Source organism: Colossoma macropomum, unplaced genomic scaffold (assembly GCF_904425465.1).
Source record: "Colossoma macropomum unplaced genomic scaffold, Colossoma_macropomum, whole genome shotgun sequence".
In the NCBI taxonomy this organism is placed as follows: domain Eukaryota; kingdom Metazoa; phylum Chordata; class Actinopteri; order Characiformes; family Serrasalmidae; genus Colossoma; species Colossoma macropomum.
In genome coordinates this window covers 29403817-29427792 of record NW_023494789.1, presented here as the reverse complement: position 1 = coordinate 29427792, position 23976 = coordinate 29403817, and the positions used below count along the sequence as shown (strand labels likewise).

The 23976-nt window shown below is 39.5% G+C and overlaps 2 protein-coding genes across 2 annotated transcripts in view; one reads left to right on the top strand and one right to left on the bottom strand.

The window, feature by feature from the left end:
* Nucleotides 1–410: 410 nt before the first annotated feature.
* Nucleotides 411–3967, bottom strand: LOC118808260 (methyltransferase-like protein 7A). The gene is made up of 3 exons (XM_036570800.1): nucleotides 3419–3967; nucleotides 2351–2436; nucleotides 411–852 (listed from the first exon to the last, which is right to left on the bottom strand). Exons 1-3 carry the CDS (start codon nucleotides 3920–3922, stop codon nucleotides 705–707), a joined length of 738 nt encoding a protein of 245 aa, XP_036426693.1. The 5' UTR covers nucleotides 3923–3967; the 3' UTR covers nucleotides 411–704.
* Nucleotides 3968–11105: 7138 nt separating this feature from the next.
* Nucleotides 11106–23976, top strand: part of scn8ab (sodium channel, voltage gated, type VIII, alpha subunit b) — a 59214-nt gene continuing 46343 nt past the window's right edge. The window contains exons 1-2 of the mRNA XM_036570799.1: nucleotides 11106–11216; nucleotides 17609–17946. Coding sequence (XP_036426692.1) covers nucleotides 17665–17946 — 282 coding nt within the window. The 5' untranslated portion in view covers nucleotides 11106–11216; nucleotides 17609–17664. The remainder of the gene's footprint in view (nucleotides 11217–17608; nucleotides 17947–23976) is intronic.

Below are 23976 nucleotides of genomic sequence, written 5' to 3'. Positions count from 1 at the left end.
ACCTCATAAATTGTCTTTCAGCTTCTCTTACTGGTACAAAACTTTAATAAATCACTTTTGAAAAATTCATAATTCATCAGGTATAATAATAATGAGGCTTGGTTTTGCTATGCTACTTATATTAACTAATACTTTGCTGTAATTTTTTGTATTTTGTAGGGCATTGTCTTTTTCTTTGCTCTATTCATTATTGTGTTTCTATGTGCTGATTGGCCATATTCTTGGAAATGAATAACACTCCATTACATACAGCAAGCACAGCATTCCATCAAAGGTATTTAAGTTTGTGTGCTGTGCTTTGCTGCAGTATTTATCTGGAAAAATTCACAGTTATGCCTCCTGGGCACTAGATGGCAATACAACTCTTTCATAATCTCTCACACACCAAAACAAGTAACTTCAGACTTGACTTGGTGGTATTTCCGGGTTCAAACTTTAGTGAAATACATTGCAAATCTTGAATACATGTTTCATGTAAGACCTTTAAGGGAAATGCTTTTACACAAATCTCATGAAGTACTACATATTAGTAGTCGGTAACACAGACATCTTCTTATTACATAAGAAAGTCTTACATTTATAAAAACATTTTACTGATAGAAAATATAAATGTTACTTTAGAAGTACATTTGAGGCTAAAATAGATGTGATATAAAAATATCTGATAGTCTATTGAGCCGTGGCACTGACTGTTTGTGCTGCCATTATTTCACGCCGTAACCGACAATGTGTGGTCTGATAAGGGAGAACACTGGAGCCTGGAAGTGGCGAAGCTGCAGGTCGGAGAAACCAGCTGCTTCTATGTGCTTCCAGGTGGCACGAGTAGTCTCACAGCCATCAACGAAGTAGTACCTGCAACATACAATCAAAACATGCATCTCATGAACATATTCAAATGCTACAGTATCTTCATGTTTAAAAAAGGCAAAGCTTGGATGTATAAATGTTGGGCTAGTGGTCTGTTTATTCACACAGAGACGTGGCATGATTCTCTCTTGTAAGATAAACTGGGATTTAGGATTGTCAGTTTATTATTGTTATATGGAGTTCTCAAAACATGTGAAATGTGATTAAAACATTATAATTACAAGCTGGCCATCCAATTACAAAAATCCATTATTTTGAAATGAATCTAATGTAGGAATAGGTTTGATTTTTCTGCTTCAGTGGAGATAATTTAATCTGGCTATGCAATTTATAGCTATCTAATATCACAGCAGGACAGTAAAGAACAGAAATAATCTAAGATAAAGGTTGAGCCATAGTGAACCAGTTTATACAGCAAATTGAAACATCATGAAGCAGCAGAAAGGCTGGAAAATGTGACACTTCACAAAATATGCCAGATCAAAAAAACAAAAAACATGATTATGGTCCGTTACATAAGGGTGAGTGGGTGAGAGTGTAGCTGTCTAGCGGTTCCTTTCAGCGCAGTTTATCAAATCAAATATTTAGTTTTCATAAATACTGTATGATAAATGATGAACATTTTCATAAAAAAAACTCTGTGTCTTCCACATACAAAATTTGACAGTTTAGTAGGCACATCTGCCTTGTACCTACAACCATTGCCCATTTTATTAGGTAATTACCATATAGATACACTTTCCAGGTTTACAGTTACCAACTCCAGCCAATTTGATTGTTCACAATTTATTAGTGTAAGATTCACAGTGGGCCACGAGCCAAAAAACCAAACAGCTAGCAGTTTACTAGCCCTGTGTTGTCGCATGTCATCTGTATTTGTGGAAAACTTTGGAACATGTGTGCTTTCATAACATTGGCGAATGTTGTATTCTTTAAATACTGTGACAGATTCACTGCATATGAAGGAGACTCCATGTGGACCCCAGAGAACAACTAGCATAAATAGTGAATGTAAAAAGATGGGCTATCAACAAAGTATGTCAAACAAATAGGACAAGTACTGTACAGTGTTTAAAGCTCCAGCCACATGGTTGTGTTTAATACAGTCGTTCCAGTGCAACACATGCTTACATGCTACCAGCCAAATAATATCTTATGATGGTGCTTTTCCATTAAAGGTTGGTGACAAATTGTGCAGCATCAGATGAGCTACAGTCAGTAATTGTATACCTACAAAGTGCACCTACATGTTAATCTCATAAAATGGCTAATGATGTAGGTACAAGGATAGGTAGAAACCCATAGTAAAGCAAAGGTGACACAGATCTGCTCTGGCCCAATTTACCCCCTGTTCATAGCCTATTTGTAGAGTTGCTGTGAATCAGAATTCGTATAGAACCATTAAAAACTATTTGTGCATTGTTAAACTCCTATAAATCAATCTGTGTACTTTCAATGAGTTGTGTGTATGTGTGTTCAGTACATTAAAGGGTGGAAAACATGCTGAAAGAAGTATAACCAGGTCGAGGGATCGGCCTCCACATGCTCCAAGAAGAAGAATGCTCCACCCTGTAAAACAAAACAATAAAGTTACTGTAACCTTTATTGATTAAATGTTACCCTCAATCTCTGGGTTTCCATGTATTCACTAATATTCCAGAATGAATCTGATTAAGTCTGTTAGTTCGAATAGGCCACAATCTGAATAAGGTCTTATTTGGAGTAAACACCGTCTGATAAAAAGTTTCAGGCTGATATTGATGGGCTATTTCAAGTTTAATGTAGCCATGTTAACACCTTAATCACACCAGGACTAAGTCTGAGGTTTGGTAAGATTGCTACCTTACTTTCTCACTCCTGTCTTTAGGTAAACACCAGTGGCAAACCTGTATGATCAGTACAAACACTATGATCGGCATTTTAACAGCATTACATGAGTGGGTGGACGTACAGTCATAACAGATAAAAATATGGAATTATATATGCTGACTATATGTACATGTGTATAATAAGCTTTCTGTTGCATCCGTTTAATATTGGGATTGTACCCAAGTGCATGTATACTGGAATATGAACTGATACAGTTTCTGATGTAACTCAGGTAAAAAGTTCAATCAGACTACTGTGCGCATGGAAACTCAGCCCAGAGATCTGAGCCAAACAGGCTGAACATATCTGGAGCCAGTGATGTAAAAAACTTGAAACAGCCACAACTACACACTAAAAAAAGATGTTTCTTTAAAGGTCTCTAGTAAAGGTGATGGTTCTATTTAATATCATGAGATTAGACTGATGGAGATGTATATGGTTCTATACAGCACCAAAAACGGTACTTCTATCGTTATAAGCTTAACATCATGACAACAGAAGAACCCTTTTTGGTATAACCATTTAACCCTGCCAAGAACCATTTAAAGCATCAAGTGGTTCCACGTGGAACTCTAAACAGAACCACTGCTTTTACTCCTCCTTTTTTTTTAAAGCGCAACACTAAGAACGGGGCATTCAACCGGTTTGAGGGGGATTTAGCAAATGACAACAACTTCCTTACCGGTCTCAGGACTCTTTTGACCTCCTGGATAACCTTGGGAGTGTTTTTAACCGAGCACAGAACGAGTGTGCAGACCACCACGTCCATAGAATTGTCCTCCACGACCCTCAGGTCCTCCCCAGGCGCCACTACGAAGTTCTCGTACACCAGGTGGTCGTTCTTGTCCATGCTTTTCTGCAGGTAATCCTTGAAGTGAGCGTTAGGGTCGGTGCAGGTGATCTTGCAGCCGCTCGGGTAGTGCTGAAAGTTGGCCCCGCTGCCGCAGCCCACCTCCAGCAGGCGCAGCGGTTCGTCCCGTGAGGAGAAGCGCATCAGGTCGCGGAACATCTCGCGCTTCTTCTCGCTCATCTTTTGGTTATACGCGAAACTAAGCCTGTCCATGAGGGCAGGAAACACGCGCTTATAGAGTCGGCACACACCCAGAAGCTCCGCCAGTTGCAACGGGAAGGTGAGGGTTTTTACCACCAAAGTACAGACGTGCATTAAAATCGACATCTCGTCCATGGACGCGGAGAAGCAGCTCAACAAACGAACGCAGCCCGCTGACCCTTATAAACTCACAGAGCTACGCAGGAGTGACGGAGGAGGAGCCTCCTGCGAGGGGATTGGCTGGAACTGACTGTGCCGACTTGTAGTTCAGACTCTCAGCCTACTTGATCTGAATGTTTTAGTTTTTATTTTGTTGTATTTTACAGTTTCTGTCCTGTGACGTTTTCCCTGTCCGCCTTCCTGTTTTTTTTTATTTCTAAATTCTTGCAGTTATTCCTTTATTAATATTCCGGCCGTTCGATTCAGTAACCACCACAGTGCAAAAGGGGTTCTTAAAAATGACAAATGAGTCATTTTAACATTAAACACAAAATGTCCCTATTTGTGTCAGAAAGACACTTCATACAATGTTAAAGCTCTATGGGGAAAAATGCGTGTTTTGGTGTTACTGTGTGCTGTGGTAAGCAAACGTTCTCAGGATGATATGTGCTGTCTGGTGTTCATACAGTCACATTTAAGCTTCCATCGGTTTTTAGTGGACCTGTGGCAGAAAATTCTGACACCACCATCTTCGTTCTGTCAAAAGATCAATTTTTCCCACCCTCGGCTGTTGACCACAGAGGTGAAATAAACTGGATGTTGATTGTTTTGAGAGTCATACATCAAAAAATAAAAGAGTACAGAGCGTTCTCCTGTATTTTTCCACCTTAAACAAATACATCATCATTCTTCACTATAAACATTAAATTAAATAAGCCTAACACCAAATGCATGTTTAACTTTTGTTCAGAGCACACATCTGTGTTGTACTGTGTACCCAGAGTCCTTGCACAGTCAGTGTGACTGTGTGATTCACATCTTGGCATCTATTATACATTAATCAGTAACTGCACTGAGGTAAGCATGTACTACGCATAGTTACGAGAGTGCAGAACTGAAGTCTGGACCTGTTAATGAGTCTTTAGATATTGAGGGTTTTAAAAATCCGCAGTAAAACACCTGCCTGTTTTCATGTTCCTGAAAGTGATATATGACTAACTGAAGTATTATCTGAAGAAATAAATCTCAAACTCTTGCAAATTATTACTTTTGTTAAAGTATGCTTTTAAAAATCCCAATCTTTTGCACCGGCCACATATTTGCATTAGCCACAGTACTTTGCAAAAGTGAGAGACCACCATTTGCAAATCAAACAAAGAAGCTGCTGTTGTTCTCAGAACAATGGACTGACTACCCTAGAGTCCAGACCTCAACATCATTGAACATGTTGAAGATAACTTAGATTGTGAGAAGCAGGAAATGCAATAGGTAAAAGTTTTTTTGATCTGCAAATGGCACAGACATGTGTTTGTGTTAATAAATGATTATGTATCAAAAGGTAGAACAATCCTTTCACTCAAGATTTCTGTGCATTTTTTTTAATAAGAAGTCTATAAATCCAACAGGTAGCAGTTCAGAGTTTATACATACATATGAATTATGAAGTGATTTTGCTGTGTAATCTTCTGTATAATCCAGAAACGGAGTGGACTTTTTTTCAGACCTGGAGTTACACACACACACAAAATGTGCTAATGTCCTGCAAAGTCATTATATCAGACTATAGATTGTTTCTAACAGCCATGTCTTTGTCAGTCTACATACTCCAACACTTTTGTCCTGATAAAAAAAAACAATAACAACCAATCAGAAAGTTGGATCACACAAACACAACCAACACTGCAGCATCTTCACTATAAAGCAAGCTCACCACAGATACAACATTTGCCCAGAGAAGACGACAAAACTAGGTTGAAATAAGACAGCTTAGATGTTCAAAGTTAAATCTACAAAATTAAAGATGAACAAACTTAAAACCTAGTAATTATTGAAGCCAAAACACAGGTTACTGCCACAGCTGGCCTACCCAAATGAAGAAGACATCAAAGTTAAATCAAGCAGCTGATGTACAAAAATGAGGAAAACAGCAATCTTAACCCTTGTGTGGTGTTTTGTTACTCAGTGGTCTGGTAGACCCACTGCATTTCTGTTTCTCCTTTAGCAGCTGTAGCCAGTCAGCAGCCTGACCATGTTGTCCACCCTCACACACACACACACCTACAGAAACACATACACACACAGACACACACACACTAACAGCAGGCCATGTATGTGGAGAACAGAATGAAGAGACAGAGCACCTCCACACTTTTATTCCTCGCGGGTTCAACCCAACACCACATGTGTAATATAAATGTGTAGGGGTGTACAGTGTGAAGTCATTGAAAATGTCTTATTTTATATGTTCTTCACAGAAAATAAGCAAAGGCCAAGAAATCTGGGATTGAAATAATAATAAGTCTCATCATTTTCTGTTTTGGTAAACATTAAAAATGGGTCCTACAGATCCAAACACCAAACAAGGGTTAAAAACTAAACGTAATCATTGTAGGCAAAAGCATATTGCCACAGTGGGCATGAAACATGTTTATGGTCTTATTTATGGTCTTGTTTATGGTTTATGTCTTAACTGTATGGCTTGATGTACTGAAGTAATGTCTGTACAGGCGCCTGAATGTAACCGCTACATCATTTAAGGTTGGACAGATAATGAGACTAATGTCAGTTTCATCTAATCTCTATCCACTGTTACTTACCACCTCTGGTAATTGGCAGCCAAAATTCCTACATTTGTTAACTGAATTTTAATGAATAGCTAAAGTCAAAGGTTCAGTTTTTCCAACCTTTGGCTGTTTTGACCACAGCGGTGAAGTAAACCGGGTGTTGATTGTTTTGAGAGATATACTACAAAGAATAAAGAGTATGAAGCATTCTCCTGCCTTTTTCCTCCTTAAACAAGTACACTACACTGCTAAAGCTTTACTTTGATAATCATCCATTTTTACTGGTAATGCTGTCACCATGCTGACATTTGCTTGGCTTCATGCTGTCGTCTGTCGTTTGCCACTATGAGGCACAGAACTTTATGTTTTAAAATCCAAACAGTTGTGTTGTCTTTAACTAAACATGTATGATTACCACCGCAACTCTCTTAATATGCATTCCTGACTTTTGTTAGTTTGTCGTCATTGTACACTACAATTATTACATTAAATAAGCAATTACACCAAAAGCATGCTTAACTTTTATTCACTAAAGGACACATCTTTGTTGAACTGTGTACCTAAGATCCTTGCACAGTCAGTGTGACTGCATAATTCACAATTTGGCAGCTGCTATACATTAATCAGTAACTACTGTGAAGAAAGCATGTAAAATAAAGATATGAGAGTGAAGAACTAAAGTCTGGACCTGTCAATATGTCCTTAGTTATAGTTACTTGAAGGGGTACATTACTAACTGAAATATTATGTAGGGAAATAAATTTCAAGCCCTTGCAAATTATTACTTTTGTTAAAGTTATTTTTAAAAAATCCCAATCTTTTGCACCGGCCACATATTTGCATTAGCCACAGTGCTTTGCAAAAGTGAGAGACCACCATTTGCAAATCAAACAAAGAAGCTGCTGTTGTCCTCAGAACAATAGACTGACCACCCCAGAGTCCAGTCCTCAACATCATTGAACATGTTAAAGATAACTTGGATTGTGAGACGCAGGAAATGCAACCAACTTGTAAGACTGAACTTTGGAGGTGTGGAAAACTATCTCTGCAGATTTCTTTCACACAGCATTGAAATTGAAAGCAAGTTAAAAAGAATTTAAGCTGTAATAAAGGAAAATGGTGGACACAAAAAATACTGTAAAATATGAAATTACATTTAGTTGCTGTGGCTTATATGTAGTTGTCAGTATACATACATACATACATACATAGACACATACATACATACGTACATATATGCCCTTTTTAATTTGAAATTAAATGAATGGAGGGTGGTCTCTAACTTTTTCACAGTTATTCGTTTTTGATCTGCAAATGGCACAATGTGTTTGTTTTAATAAATGATTATGTATCAAAAGGCAGAACAATCCTTTCACTCAAAATTTCTGTGCTTTGTTAAGGTTTTGTGAAATAACTGTTAGAAATGCTATGAAGACAAAGTGTCATTCAGTCAGACACAGAGCATCATATATTTATGCATTTCTAATACCAGAGAATATCTGGATGCGGTTCCTATCATTGCTGTTAATGTTTAATCAGAGGTGCACTTTCTTTATTATGTTAAAGATAAAGATGATAGACTGTATAAAATGACTGTAATTCTTGATTGATATGCAAGTACATACAGCCAAATTAAAGCTGACATTTCTGTATTTTAACCTCATAGTGACTGTTTCATTTTAAACCCAAAGTTCAACTTCAAATCTGGGGCACAGAACCATAGTGTCACTGGTCAACTATAATAATTACACTTTACAGCTAACTGCTGTGCTTCAAGTTGTAAAGTTTTTGAGACTCTACTGGCGCTGCTCATCTAATAGGCTAACTATCAGGAGAATAGACCCTCACACAATGCAGTATAAAGAATTTCTGTAATTTATACAATAATGTAATGTGTTCAAGCCAATATGACACTTTAAATGTATTTTACAGTTTTGTACAGCATCTTATGTTTAATTCTGGGAAACATTTACAGTGCAGGCAGATTATACTACATCAAACACCTTGTAGAGCTAAAAAGCTCCTCATAGAGTATTGTGAGCTTTCCTGTAAAACAGTACGAAAAGCACTTCTCTGAAGCAGCAAAGGATGCTAACTCACCTATTACAACCTGTACCAACATAAATTAAAGCATGGGATATTCAAGTGAATTCATGAACTTTTTGTCATGTATGTGAATATATGGGCCATTCTACTGGATTAGTTCAATCTGTGGTCCAAAAGAGATCAAAAATGGAATGACATACTCAGATCTTTAAACCTAAGTAAATAACTGAGATAGTAATTGTGAAATACTTGTGAAAATAAGACTTACTTTTTTTTATTTATTTCAAAGTGAAGTTGAAAGATTTCTATTTATTCACTGTCATCATCTTTATAAAATTGTGATTTCTAATAAGTAGTGCATTCAGCCAAAAGAAATTAGTTTAACATTTTATGTACACATGAATTATGAAGTTATTCCACTGTACAATCTTTATGTAATTGTCAGATTAAAATTTCTGAGCATATTCATTATCTATGTGAATTAAACAACAATTCAAGAAATTTCAGCTGCAGCTTTATAGTGAAGATAACAAGCAGCAGCATGAAATCACATGGTTTCACCAACATCAGTCTGCTGGATACAAGTTAAGATCAAAATTAATATTTTAATGAATCAATCATTTTTTTGTTCATTTATCATGCATTGTAAATTAATTAGAGAGTCAGAACCTAAGGAGATGCCAGATTCTTTATGTAAATTGTCACGAACAGCCACAGAGTCTAAGCTAAATTGTTGGTTTCTCTTGCTGCTGAAATGGTTGGCTGACCTCTGAACAAAAAGTGCACAGGAATGTATTTGGGAGAAAGTGTTCTACACTAACGAATAACAATAGTCACTAAAACAGATACTGGTTAAGAAGGGCATCCTGGTGAAAATGAAAAGATGAATTAAATCAAACAACTCTGGTTAGCAGGAAGATAACGCAATGTGTAGATTGATGGTAGAGCCATCATGCTTTCTACCATGTAAGTGCACCATCTGACAAACATGGATATTGCAGACTAGTCATGAAAGAAAAAAACACAGCAAGACTAGGGAATACAAACACCACACCACAATGTGTCACCAATAATAAACACATTATATTTCAAATATTCATAATATATTAAACTCTGAACTGATATCTGTTGGTTTTATGGACGACTTACTAGGAAATTACCATTATAAAACTGATGTGTCAGTTTGATTGGCCGAGCTGTGTTTGAAGCCGTTGTAAAATCCATGATATATGCACACCTATGACAGCCTCACAGCAACTGAACTCTGTGTTTCTGCACCACAGCACATAAACCCTTCCGTTGTTAATGGTATAATTTTTGACTCTGCTGCTCCATGGACCACTGAGTAACTATACTGATTTGGTAAGAACCTAGTTCTGTTTACACTGAGGGGCAGACAACTTAACTAGAACCAGACCGGTGAGCTAGCTGACAGGTTAAAAGATAGCAAACATGCAAGTCTGTTATTAGTGCATAGGAGCCAGTATTTAAATTTCTATGTAATGCACTTTGTAGGGAGCAGTGAGCTTTTTGAGATTCAGCCCCAGCGTGGGAAGAGGGGCACCGTTAGCTTAGTGCTAAATAAGACTGGAAATTGCAAAGAGACACTAATGGAAATTAGCACTGTCGTTGAGGTGGTAATTTGGTGACCAAAAAGTACTTATAAAGCAAAAGTTGTGCAGTGCTATGTTATGTTCATTATTATATGACAAAATGTGGAAAAGTTCATGAAATGACCAGAGCATACAATCGCATGTGACCATTCTTCTCCTCATTCAGTAACTGTTAGATAAGTAAATAAGGACAGTTGGTGCATAGAACTATAGAACTGACATACTGTGATCAACTTCAGGACAACTTTAATTCAGTGTTGCTCTGCACAGTTCACTCCGGACAGTTTCTCAAACCTTGGATAATATCAAGCAGACTTCACTCAGTGTTTGAGACTGAAGAGAGGGGTGGTTCCAATTTTATTAGCATCACAACCCCAACCACAACCTGTAAGTAGCAGCCATGCTGTGTGATTTTATTCACTTTCCCCACTCTTTGAGCTACCTCAGGCCTTGTGGTGATCTGAGGCCCCTGGCAGTCAGAGGCCCCTAGACACTGGCCCCTCGCGTCTGGTCAGTTATCCATCCTGGGTTGCTGGTTTTCATTCCAACAAAGCAGGAGCACTGATCCATTTTGAAGACTGAGACCAAGTGATTAAACAGTTGAAATCAGGTGTGCTCCTGCTTGATTAGAATGAAAACCTGCAGCCACACCGGCCCTTTGTGGATAAGACTGGACACCCTGATTAAGGGTCATAATAGTTTTAATAAGGGCTCCAACAGGATTCGTCATGGGTCATGTTAAGCAGTTTTATAGCTTTCCATTAGATATTTAGGTAGCTACGCAGATCATTCTGACCTAACTGAAGGCTCAGAAGACTTAAGTTGCTCAGTGGAATCTCCTCGCTCCCTTCGTTGCTCTGTAAAGCGGCACGTTTGCAGACGCTCCCTAAGAATCTGCTGAGAGTCATCAATTATGCAGGCTCGCCGCGCGCACTGGCCAGGAAGATAGAGCAGCAACAATATGGCGACATCCGCAGTTTCTCCCGGGTCCCTTCGACATCCTTAGCGACACAGCAACCTGTATGGATCTCTCTTAATGCCGGAAAAGTGAGTAGACCTTGTCAATTCATTGTAGAAACCGGCGGGAAGGTTTCGTTTCGGGGGGGCTGCGAGCCGCGCGGCGCCTGTGCGCTTCTGCCGCAGAGCAGCATGTTTTCAGCGCGCGGAGATGTGCACAGGCTCGCTGCCAGCGAACCGCAGGAAAACGCTCGGACAGCACGGCCGCGCTCAGTGCATGTTGACTAGGCGAGTCAGGAGAGGTGGACGCGGCTCGGGATGTATAGTGTGAAACCGGCGAACGGAGGGTGTTGGCCTGGCGGCGGAGAAGGACTGACGTTAGCGCGCGCTGAAATGTGGAATACGCATACTGTGGGACAGGAGACGTCAGGGTGCTGAAAACTTTGGTGCATGTGTGAACACTTTGCGGGGAAAAGAGCCCAGCATGGAAGACATGCATCGCATGTGTATATGCAACGCAGTATTCCAAAAACTCTAGTGTGGCAGCTCTCTGTTAGCACCCCCCCTGCACTCACTCACAGCATCCCTCCTGCATCCCTCCTCCCTCTCAGCCTCTCAGTCGCCCTCGCCATACTTATTTGGGCTCGGGATGGGTTTCGTGTCGTGAAAACTGGGGGGCCACCACCCCGTGCTTCACACAGCCGCCCCCCCCCACTCCACCACCAGCCACCCCCTCCCTCACTGCTGGTGCCCGATACTGTGGGGTAAATGTGGGGGCAGGTGTACAGCGCGGCTCGGGTGTGGTGCGACACTCTCAGGCCAAAATAAAGTCGTTCCTGCCTGGCGTGCTCATGCCAAAGCGCACATGGAAGCGGTTTGCAGAAGCGACAGGCAGAGAGACACCCTCCCCTCTCCTCCCTCCCTCTTCCAGTAGCGTTGGGTTTTCTCCGTGATTGGCTGGTCGCGGATGTCTCGCAGCTCCACCGGCTGGGCTCGTGCCTCCCCTCCGCTCCACTGCAGTATTTTAGTCCAGAGGCTGTGGCCCACGCGCCGGAGCCTGTAGCTGCACGCACACATACACACACAAACACACACACACACACTTGCTGGGGTCAGCGCTTTCTAACGACGTTGAAGTAGAAGCTCGTGAAATATTACGGTGCACGCAAATGACCAGGATGAGAATGGAGGGGGGTGGGGGGCAGGAGGGCGGTGTAGTCTGTGAAAGAAAGGGGTTTGCAGAGGTGAAGGCAGTTGTGCGCTGTTATATAAACCGATATTTCACCAGGCAGTGATGACGAGCGTTTCCCTGAATGACCCGTGGCAGGAGGCGCTAGCTGCAGGTTTCATATTCTCCTCCCATTCATGAGTCCTGCACTGGAAAGAGCGCATTTTTTGCAGGAACATAAAAAAGAACATCAGCCTCGTTAGCAGCAGCAGGGAACGGTTTACTTTGAAGCCCAATATGAGTGATTAACTCTATGCTGAGGGCTTTAGGCTATTCTCTGCGCGGGATAAGAGGCTCTCCCCCCTCCCCCGCGCGCCCCACACCCCCCAGCACCCTCAATCGATTTTACCCCTTCTCTCAACCATCTCTCCACAAGCTCTGAAGCTCTGAAGCTGAGCGTTCACCTCTTCCCCTCCCTGCCGTCCCCTGTACACGGACCGTAGTGCGAACGCGGAGAGGTTTAAAGTGCGCTCAGGTTCTCTACATGGGCGTTTTGGTGCTGATGGACGGGGGGCGCAGCGATGCTGCTGGAACTCAAGATACAGTCACTGGCTGAAACACAGAGCGCCGCTCAGGACCCCAGATCTAGACGGCATCTAGAAAACACTGGAGCTGTATAGGTCACCGCCGTCACTGATTCAGCGCGCTCCGTCCAAACCCAGACCTGAACAGTCGAGCCGGAATTTCGTCGTGGTAAAAACGAAAAGCTTCGGAGTATTTTGGAGTATCTTTACTTTTTTTCGGACGCTGCGCGTTTACGCGGCACGACGACAGGCGCGGGATTAGCAGTTTGGGCGCACACGTGAGTAGCATATAGCCCTGGATGTCTGAAGCAGTGGTTCCTTCAGTAGATGTGTACTGTATGTTGCTTAGGCTAAACACGCGATTGTTTGAAAGAGCATAAAAAGTGCCTCATAGTTGGCGACTGAGTAATACAGCACTGCAATACCAACACAGGAAAAGCTGGTGAAGTTGAAGTGAGTGTAATCGTGAGGGACAGATCTTGTCTGACCCAGCGTGTCGCTCATGCATCACCTTGAGCGGCGGTTCCTTTAACATGCCGTCCTTTCTGGAGACTGAGGAAGGAGATTTAGAGGTTGGCACTGGCCCGGTTGTAACCTGAAACTGCGCGTGTATAATCTGCTCTTCCGTTTTGCCTGGCTCTGTGATCCTCGCGTGTTTCGCGAGATACTGATGGGCAGTAATTTGTCATCGCCGGGTTTAAAAGGCCCACTGCAGATTGTCCGAGTAGTAGCCTTGCGTACCTGATGGCTTGGTGACTTGCTACGTCATTTAGAAGCGATTGGCTGCCACGTGACCATGAAAAAATAGGATGAATCTCATATGGCCCCTCACTGCCTGTATAGTGCACATAGGTCAGGAAATAATGCACCCAACTAGTGCACTGTGTGTCCAACAAGAAGCCACTTGGGATTTAGGTTTGGGCTGTCCAAATTTACCAAAGTGAGGAATGGGATGTGTCTAAAAAGATAAGGTCTCTCAGTTAACATGGACAACGGGCTCTCAGTCAGTGCATTGAAGGGCCCATGGAGAGCGCAAGTGAAAAGAGTAACAGCTTAGGAGTGGTGGTGATCTGGGAACTGATCAATAGTAAGGTGTTGTGGCAGCAGAGGCATCAGGGGAGAAAAAGTTTTAGTGCATTATTTCTGTATGACTTTGCTCATGCATAATTAATTTATAACCTGAAATGGCTAGGCTGCTGCATTGCTAGGCACTAGCAGAGATGTGTAAACATGTTTCAGAATGTATTTTGTTATAAACTGTGATTAAATGTGTAAAAGACACATATTCCATTGTAATATGCTTTTTTCTGCTTTCTACTTTAGTTGCCTGCCTATAAGGAGACAGAATCTGGATCTTAAACACAGAAATGTACTTTAACTGGACAGTTGAAATGTAGGCTGGTTGGGTTTTCTGTAGCATATCATTGACTGTATCTGCGGGTTTGATAATGCTTCTGGCTGGAATCATCCCTGTCAACAAGCCTGGCAGCATTATACACCAGGGCAGCCCACATTGTGTCCCATCAGCAGCTTTGCTTGGCCCAGCCGATGACATTCTTCTTGTATTTTAACAGCAACAAAAACACTCATCACTATTGATACTCATTGCATTAACCTGGTTTTGTCTGCCCCCCAGACCTATAATCAGATTACAGATATTTGGGCTAGTCCAGATTCTGTCATTAGTAGTGTGGGTCAAGTTTTAGGCTGTGATCCTTCACCTCTTTACAAAACTGAACTCTCTACGCTCATCTGCGTTTGACCCATCCCTGCAGCTGTGTCCCCAATGTCAAAAAAACATTAGTACTTACTAAGTGGTTTCTACCCCTATTGTATATTAATTGAAGAGCCAGCTTAATCTCAGCACACGACAGGAAATGAGTAGCTGGAGAGCCACTCTTGAGCCCTTTTAGATAGGTTGTCTGCAGAGTGTCACCAAGACGAGGCTGAATGGCCACCACATTGATTCATATACATGATGTGACTTATCCTGACCTAATGAGAACATCTGAGCCAAGAACTGTATGTGTCCAGCTAGCATTGGACAATATGGCAATATTTTATCATACATCACAGATGTTTTTCTGAACATATTATGGATATGTTCAGAACTTAATGAACATGCAGCAACTGCATGTTTTATTGCGAGGAGAGCATAATTGTCCTGTTTAATTGTATTTAGTGCAACAGAGTATTAAACATTGAACATCACTGCGTTTGTAGTTTTTTCAAAATATTTTTAAATGTGGCATGTGGCAAATCCTGATGTTAAATAAATTGTCCACCCCTATGCCCAACGCTACCATTGATCAGAATACTGGGTCATCATCAGTTCTTTTTTCTGTGCTTATTCCTGAAGGTTTTTTAAGCACCTTAAATAACCTTGATTGCTGAATAGTTCATATAGTAAACATTAAGTGTTCTAAATGGCTTTGCAAACTAGTACTACTCTTTACTAATTCAGTCATTAATAATCAAACTACCCAAATGCCGAACCATACTCTCAAGGAAGTGTATTCTTAGGCAACGCATCAGCAGCTTGTGAGCTATCAGGATGTGCATAGCTTAAAAACTAATAACTAAATAGAATTTAGGCGTAGGCAGAAGTGTTCTTGTAATCATCAAAGTAGTTCAGCCTAGTTTTGCTGGAAAAGGGATTGGGACGCTATCTTTTATGTCAGCTAAATCTAAATGTTGAAGCACAAACAAAGCTAGCAAGCTAAAGTTAGCGAAAATCGTCATTATGTGATGAGGTCCATTTATATAACTAGCTCTCTGTGAATATTGGACCCTTTTCATGGTAGCACTGCTGTTAGTATTAGTCCAGCTTGTCTTATCTGGTTGTGATGGAGCCACCTACACTGCATGACATACCACTCTTGCACATGTGTTTCAGCAACGGGTAGTCAATCAGCCATTGAGTTAGATAGGGACACTCACTGTTCTTGATTGACCCACCGAGTGGTCCATCAAACATAGAAGTCTAGTTATATGTCTTGTTGAGACATCCTACTTAAAGCCATTTACTTAGACAGGATTGGATTTCTGGGCTGGAATATTAGATAGGTAACATGTAAATGCAAATGTGATAAACTGTTGATATAAAGATTCTATCAGTTATTAGCCCACTATTTTATTCTTCTGTTCTTTGTGTCTGCCTCTGTCTTTTCTTTCTCTCTCTCTCTCACTCTCTCTGTCTCACACACACACACACACACTCTCTCACACATACACACACACGCAGTTGGGTATCATTCTGCTTGGTCATCCACTTCTTAATGGATATAATGAAAGTGTATGTGAGCCCATGAGACAGAAAGGGTTTGGGGGTGGGGCTCTGAGAGTAAGAATAATGGATAGTGTTAAAGTATATTAAAGTTTGTGACTCATATATATGAAGAAAGTGCGCACATTTGTCATAATATGCATATGTATTTGTTAAGGTGCATGCAACATTTACAATTTACACTAAAAGGGAATGTATATATTTATTTATTGAAGTAGTTGCTGGTGTGATATACACGTTTCTTATATACACACACACACACACACATATATATATATATATATATATATATATACACATATATATGTGTATATATATATATATATATACATATATATATATATATATATATATAGATGTTGTCTATAAATTTTATGATAAATGGACCAAAAGAAATGGCCCAAAAAGACTTTTTAAAAAGTAGATTTTTTTGTTCTCCTGTAAGGTTGTCTTTTTGGAGATATGAGTTTTCGTTCCGGCAACAGTGATATATATATATATATATATATATATATATAGCTGCTGTTGGAACAAAGCCTTGCGTCTCCATTTTTTTAACCTAACATTAAAAGCCAGCTGGCTTTTACATTGTGTCAAAATGTAATGACAAACGGACCAATAGAAGTGGTCCAGAGTGACATAGGATAATATTATATTACTTTAAGTTATATTGAAAGTTAAGAAAATTTTTGCCTTCTTCTGTAAATTTACTTTTTTGTATATACAAGGTTTTGTTCAGACAGTGATGATATTATAATATATATTACATTTCAGTATCCAGCATGGGACCTAAACATGTCAGACAAGCTTTCTTGCTGGCTTGATGAATTCCAGGTTTAGAGCATCACTACTTATTGGCCCTTTATGTCAAAGCGATGCAGTTTTTCTGTGTGAAATTAAAGATATAAGGGCAGCTGCCTTTTGCATGGCTTGTGCTGTTAATTTATGTTTAGATCAGTTTTCACCTGTCATCTTTGTTGATGATGTATAGAGTAATGTAGATACATCTTTGAATGTTGTGCTCTGTTTTATGTGGAATAAGACATCCTATTAAGGTATATTGGAATATTTACTGATTGCCATGTCACATTAGCTGTAGCTGTCCTGAATCTGAGGATATGTAATAATTGATCATGAAAAACATAAAAGGATGCAAAGGTAGAAAGGCCTTAAATGTACACCTAAATGGGTAAAGTTATGTATTAGGACTGTGTTGTGACTCATTGGCATAAAGAAGTAGTGCAAATGCGTGCTCTCAAATTATGTGTGTGTGTTTTCTTTGCAGATCATTCTTATGTCTTTCCTTTTTCTTGATATACAGCCCAAATAGCCCAAACTTTTTTACAATGGAAAATTATATGAAACGTAGCATAATAGTAATAACTGACAGCATCCTTTCTTTTTCCCCTGTTTTCTTTTTCTGCTACCCCCACCCCATCCTCAGAGCTCACTGTCCTGGATGGCTTCTAAATAAAGAGGGCTCTGCTGCAGGATGACAATATGGCTGCGCCGCTGCTCGCACCCCCAGGCCCCGACAGCTTCAAGAGGTTCACCCGGGAGACTTTGGCCAACATTGAAAAGCGTATCGCAGAGGAGAAGAAGAAGAAACCTGTCAAGCCCCGATCAGACAGCAGTCACCGCGATGATGATGACGACAGTGGCCCTAAGCCCAACAGCGATCTGGAGGCGGGGAAGAGTCTGCCGTTCATCTACGGGGACGTCCCTTCGGAGATGGTGGCAGAGCCTTTGGAGGACTTGGACCCCTTCTATATGAACAAGAAAGTGAGTGAGCTATCAGTGCCTGCCTGTCCTGACACAGTCCTTCTCCCCTTCCACCCCCCTCCCTCCACAGTTGGTAAGGGCCTTACCACATCATGTCTGCTGCAAAGTGAATAGAAGACCAAAGTACAGGTTTTAGGTCCTGGAGTGCAATGGAGGCGAGAGAGAGGGAAGGAGAGAAGCATGTGGAGAAGTGGCTAAAGGGGTGATGGGCAGGGCAATACGTTTGAAAAGCTCTAAAGGACCTGGAAGGAAGTTCTGTCTACTGGTGGGTGACTGTTGTGAGTATGTGCTCACAACAGTATGTGCTGAAATGAATGTGTTTCACTATTTGGTGAACACGTTCCAGGTCTGCAGTGGTTTCTAATCCACCTAGGGGTCGAATTCAAAAGAGAGAGAGATGTGTTAAGAGAGTTATGTCAAATGTTAAAAAACATTTTATGAGATTTTAGGGTTGTAACTATATGCACATTTTCCATTCTGAGTTTTTTAATTCGTCGGTTCTACAAAGTTATAATTGTATGCTACTCAAATTGGTTTGGCCCAGAAAAAAATAGGCCCTGTAGTTTTATAGTTTCCGTCAAATCTCCAATGCTGATTTTTTCGCTTAAGCAAATATCGGCTGATACCAGCTACACATTTCATGGAAAATGACAAAAGATTGCAAAGTAGCTGTAAAATAATGATCTTGTAAAACAATACATCAGAGAAATAAACAAGACAAAAATAAAAAGGATATACCCAGATGACTCATTTACAGAGGTTTTTATAAAAGACAACAGAACAGACCTCAGAGCAGACTGAAGGTCCTAAAGGTGATACTCTTTTAAATTCAAACACATTGTTTTGTGTGATTTTTCAGTATTGCATCATAATCGTCACACCCTTACGATATTTTTGTGTATGTGTCATGTCATTACACACAGTATGGTTGTTCTTTCTCTTGTTGAGAAATTGTGCATATGTTCAGTTGGCTAATTCATGATGAAGAACTGTTCAGTTATCTTTAATTGTTATATATCCAGTGATGAAAAATACTACAGTTTTGTAGTGAAATATATTAAGATGTACAGTATAGTTGCACAAGTCTCAAATGTACACTGTAACTTAACACTGGTGTTAGGTTTGCTGATCGTTTACATTAGCAACAGGCTGTGTGAGTTTCAAAGGATGCAGATTATAATAGCATGACTAAAACAGCATCATAGCATTAAAGGTACAAGAGTATCATAGCATTAAGATTCTCTTGTCCTACCATGATCCAGTAGGTTCTTGAATATTTTCTTTGGACTATATGTAATATTGGTATTAAGAAATTCTAGTGGTCAGTAATTATAAATTCTGGTTTTAAGCCTTAACTAAAGCTTCATACATGCAAGACGTGTATTGTTAAGCTATGTTATTTTATTATTAGCCTGTATTTGCCATTAACAGAAGTAAGTGTAGTAGTTGTAAGAGTTTGGATAACATGGAAGATTCGAGATTCGAGCCTTACGGATTACAGATAAAAGGATTAGCACAAAGGCCTATTGTTTTCTTAAAAGATAGAAGTTCTTTGATCATGGCTTTTGGAGAAATACAGTAACATTTCTCTCTCCACTCTGACATGGTAATGTTTAGCCTATACTGTAAACATAAATTAGTTGACTTTACTTTAAAAAATCATGCGAACCTATTTCTTAACAGGTTCAAGCTTAAATAACTTTATATTAATTTGTAGTTATTTTCTTATTGTCAGTGATCCACACTTCTTCAGCAAGTAAGGAAATGGCCAGAAAACCCACCAGCAGGTCCAAAATTTTACTACACACCCCTATAACCTAAGAATAACTCAGTCAGTTTGCATTGTAGTCCATGTAGTTACTGAATAATAAGTCTTAGTATTTAATAGTAATATACCTGGAATTTTAAGGGGGTAACTCAATCAGCGCAATCATTTTAAGTAGTTTCAATTAAGCTAGCAGTACTCTGCTTTTTAAGTTGTCTTTACTGTTGAATTGGTTAGGTTAACTTGACTTAAATACTCATCCCTGTCCAGCATATGTATCAACTGAAACAGCTCCACTCTTTTAAATGGATGGTTTCACACAATATTAAACAAATAGCTCACATATGATGAGTCACTCATTTCTAAAGACTGAAATGGCTTTGTGCATTTTTGCCATTCTGTTTAAGGGCTGATATCACCTGATAGCGTTTATGACTATGTGCTGAACTGGTAAACCTGGACACAAAACACCATCATGATGAGAACAACAAAAATATGTAAAATGTGTCCAAACTTAATATTTTAGCATAAGAATCTGCTATGACACAAAAATAACATTTTACAAAGAGAACTAATGAAAAATTAGAAAAATAAGAGTTGAGTAACTTTAAGACTTTCCTGGTATTCTGTTAAGAATATTGGGAAAATATTTGGGCAAAATCCAAATTATCCAAATTAATTGATGTTATTTAGAATTACATAAGTAACAAAGTATTATACTATAGTACGTTACTAGATTTGCATTAGCACGTCTAACAGATGAGTAAAGTAAACTAAAAAATTAGGTTAGTCCAATTGTTCATTTTTACTGTGTATATTGTGATGTGTGGTATATGAAAGATGTGGTGCACTGGAGCATTTAGCATGTTTCTGATAGCCTTAGTTTCAGCCCAAGATGTGCTAATGGGAAGCTTAGCTTAGCCCAATACACATTATTACCGTTGTTTTGTAAGTCTTAAAGCTTCAACAGAGCTGAATAACTGAAGAATAAATGTATGTTTGGAGGGAGGAGGGAGGATTTGCTAAAAGCTCAGGAGGAGAGGATCTGTTTCAGGGTGGGGTAATACACGCATAGGGCAGGCTAACCAGCTGACTGATAAGGGATTCATAAATCCTCGTAAGTGTTTATATGAACAACTGTAGGCACATGCACGGGTTGCCGGCTGCTGTAATACTTGGTGGCATGCAGTGCTATAAGAATGTATTCCTCTTTAATTCAGAAAGTGTCGGTTTATGTGCAGCATTTTCTTTATTATTGGGGCAAAACCATTGAAAACATCAGGAGATCTGTCCTTTACTGTAGGGTGTCATGAGCAAGATATATTCACATTTCTCAGGTCATTCTCCACTAATGGACTTTTTGGATTATTCTTGCATTATTTCTTATTTAGAGCAGTCTGATTTTGCGTAGGCTGCCCGCTCAAATGCTATTTGGAATTTTTGTTGCAAGAGATACTTCTGAAAGTCAGTTGGCTCAGAAGATATGACATGGCTTTGGATGGTTGCTGGCATAGTAGTTTGTTATCATTAGGGGTGCACAATATAGACAGAATTCTAGCAATATTGCACTGTGCCTTGCAATATTTTAAAAATGCATTTGCCGACCAAGGAGGTGCGATAGTTAAACATTGGCATGCATTAATATGATTTTATGAATAATTTGATTCATTAAAACACCCACAGAACTGTGGATTGTTCAAGATGCTCAGAGTACGTAGGATCGCAGCCCTCTCTTATATCAGTATTGCGAAGGCCAATATCATGACAGTTATTAACAAATGATACATTGTGCAATCCTAGTTAAAATTACATAGATTCTCTTTATGCTGGGTGTTAAAATGTGTCACATATCTGGAGGTTTGTCCTTATAAACAACAAGTGTAACTGCGTTTGTGATCGGAATGTGTTTGGGTCTAGCCGTCATGATCCCAAAGTAGTCGATCGTGGATCAGATCTGACTGTATCCAAGCTGGCCATGGTTAGTTCATGGCGATCAGATGTTAATGCTGAGTGTAAACAGGGCCACAGTCGTCTCCTGTTTCTTTACCACCTAAATCGAGGAACAGAAAGAGCATGAATGAATACTTGCAGTGTGTGTTTGTTTTGTTTGCTCTGCTGTGTGGTCTCAGAGGTGACTGGGGTCCAGTCTCCAGTTTGGTGTGGAGATGTGTAATAGAATATGAGTACTTACTGGCTGCAGAGTGAACTCAGCAAAAAAGATCCATTAGCACACACACGCACACACACACACACACACACACACACACACACACACATGCGCACACAGATATATATCTTAAGAGTTTCGTTGCAAAATGCTGCATATCCATTTGTAACAATTTTGGATATAACAATGTTATAAAAAATAATGGCATAACATATAATGGAAACCACATTTTATTTCTCTAATAAAGGTGACATTAAGCATAATACAGCATTAATAGTTTTTGTATGTGTAAAGCCCACTCCCAACTACATATATCATGGAAAGAAACCCTTCATATATGTTTAATCTACTGATCACACAAGAACTGGTCATAAAACGCGCTGTATCTCCTTTACTGTCTCTCTCTTCACCTTTTTCTCCTCTTCTTCCCTTCTCTTCTCTTCTTTTCTCTTCTCTTCTCTTCTCTTCTCTTCTCTTCTCTTCTCTTCTCTTCCATTAGCTTCTCTTTTCTTCTCTGGTCACTTCTCTACTGCTCTTCTCCTCTCCTCTTTGCCTTTTCTTCTTCACTTCTCGATTGTTCTGTTCTGTTCTCTTTTGTTGTTTTCTTTGTTCTTCTGCTTCTTACCTGCTCTTTTCTCTTGTCCTCTTCTCTTTCACTTTCTCTTCTCTTCTCTTCTCTTCTCTTCTCTTCTCTTCTGTAGCGCTCATACGTTGTTAAGAGTGAAACAGGGAATAAAGTCTATAAAGAAATGTGGGGCAGTATAAGAGTGCAGTTGGTGCAGTTCTCTGCCCTTTCCCTATTGAAACCATCTTAAAGATTCAGAATTATTTCACGAAGTCAAAATTCCTTCACTAAAGTTGCAGAGTTACTGAACTAAGAACACAGTTTGTTAATTGTTAACAAATTTGTAATTTTAAATAATTAAATTATAATCTCAAACAGCAGTGTTCAGCAAATGGTGTGGAAGTGAATCACAGGGCGTTGCACTGCGTGTACTGGAAGTGCACTGACTAGTCTCATATTGTACTGACAGCTTATGTGTGAGATGTTTGAGGAGTATTTGGTGGTGTTTGAGATGTGCTGTTCTGAGTTTGATGATCTAAATGTTTTCTCAGTGATGTAGAGAAGACTGGTTGCTTAGATTAACTCTATGTGATCTCCCTCTCCCTCTCACTCTCTCCTCCACCTTATTCCCCTGCCCTCTCTGGCTCTCCTCTTTGTAGATGATAAAAATTTCAGTAGCTCTGCAGCAAATCATTCACGCTTTTAAAAGGAAGAAGGATGGATAGGCTGTCATTGTTTGTGTGTATGTCTTTATACACACACACATATATGCTAAACCGTATTAATGTTCACACACCTTCTGCCCCACCAGTAAAATATGTGCTACGCTGGTTGTGATGCTGGAAGCTAATTACTGACATCACCAGAAGCTTTTTAGGGAGGATTTAAAAGAAGCTTTTATGTTGTTATGGTTTCATTCATATGGTTGAAATAACATTGCTGTGGTCTGTAGATGGCCTTCCTTATGCTTTAAATAAAAGAGAAGAGGTTAGATTAAAACATAAAAATGAAATTTTAGATAAACATTGTAATCAAACTTATCGGATGTTTTCATTACCTTTAGCAAGTGCGCTGAAAAAAAGTGATACATTGAATTAATTTGATTCAAATGTGTATTATTTCCACATGAATTAAACGTATTACATCAACACAATTATTGCCAAAAGCAAGTCAACTGAAAGAAAAAATTGTTGGGGATGCACAGTTGAAATTGGCCAAAACCTGAATTGGCAGATTTTGCTCCAACACTTGATTGGCAATCGACTAATGTATTATTTTTATTTTGGCTGATCTGTGTTGTATTTTATGACACAAGGCAGGTAAGAACACTCGTGCTGTATTGAGTGCTAGTGCTAGACCTGGACCAAAATGTCCTAGCAAATTATTCGTTACCCATTGTGCTAAATAGCCAGTTGCTTCTAAATTTAGATGTAGCAGTTTATTTAATTCATATTATTTAAATACAGAACTGTTTTTTAATTTACAAATTTAAGATGGCAGTTTGACAAAATGCAAAGTAATGTTATTAAGTTG

Excerpts from the sequence above, each read along its gene's own strand:
- LOC118808260 (XM_036570800.1), bottom strand. The coding sequence starts at position 3,922 with ATGGACGAGATGTCGATTTTAATGCACGTCTGTACTTTGGTGGTAAAA. Across the intron at positions 2,437-3,418 it reads TCAAAAGAGTCCTGAGACCG|GGTGGAGCATTCTTCTTCTT; the intron begins GTAAGGAAGTTG and ends TTTGTTTTACAG. Across the intron at positions 853-2,350 it reads CATGTTTTCCACCCTTTAAT|GTACTACTTCGTTGATGGCT; the intron begins GTACTGAACACA and ends TGTATGTTGCAG.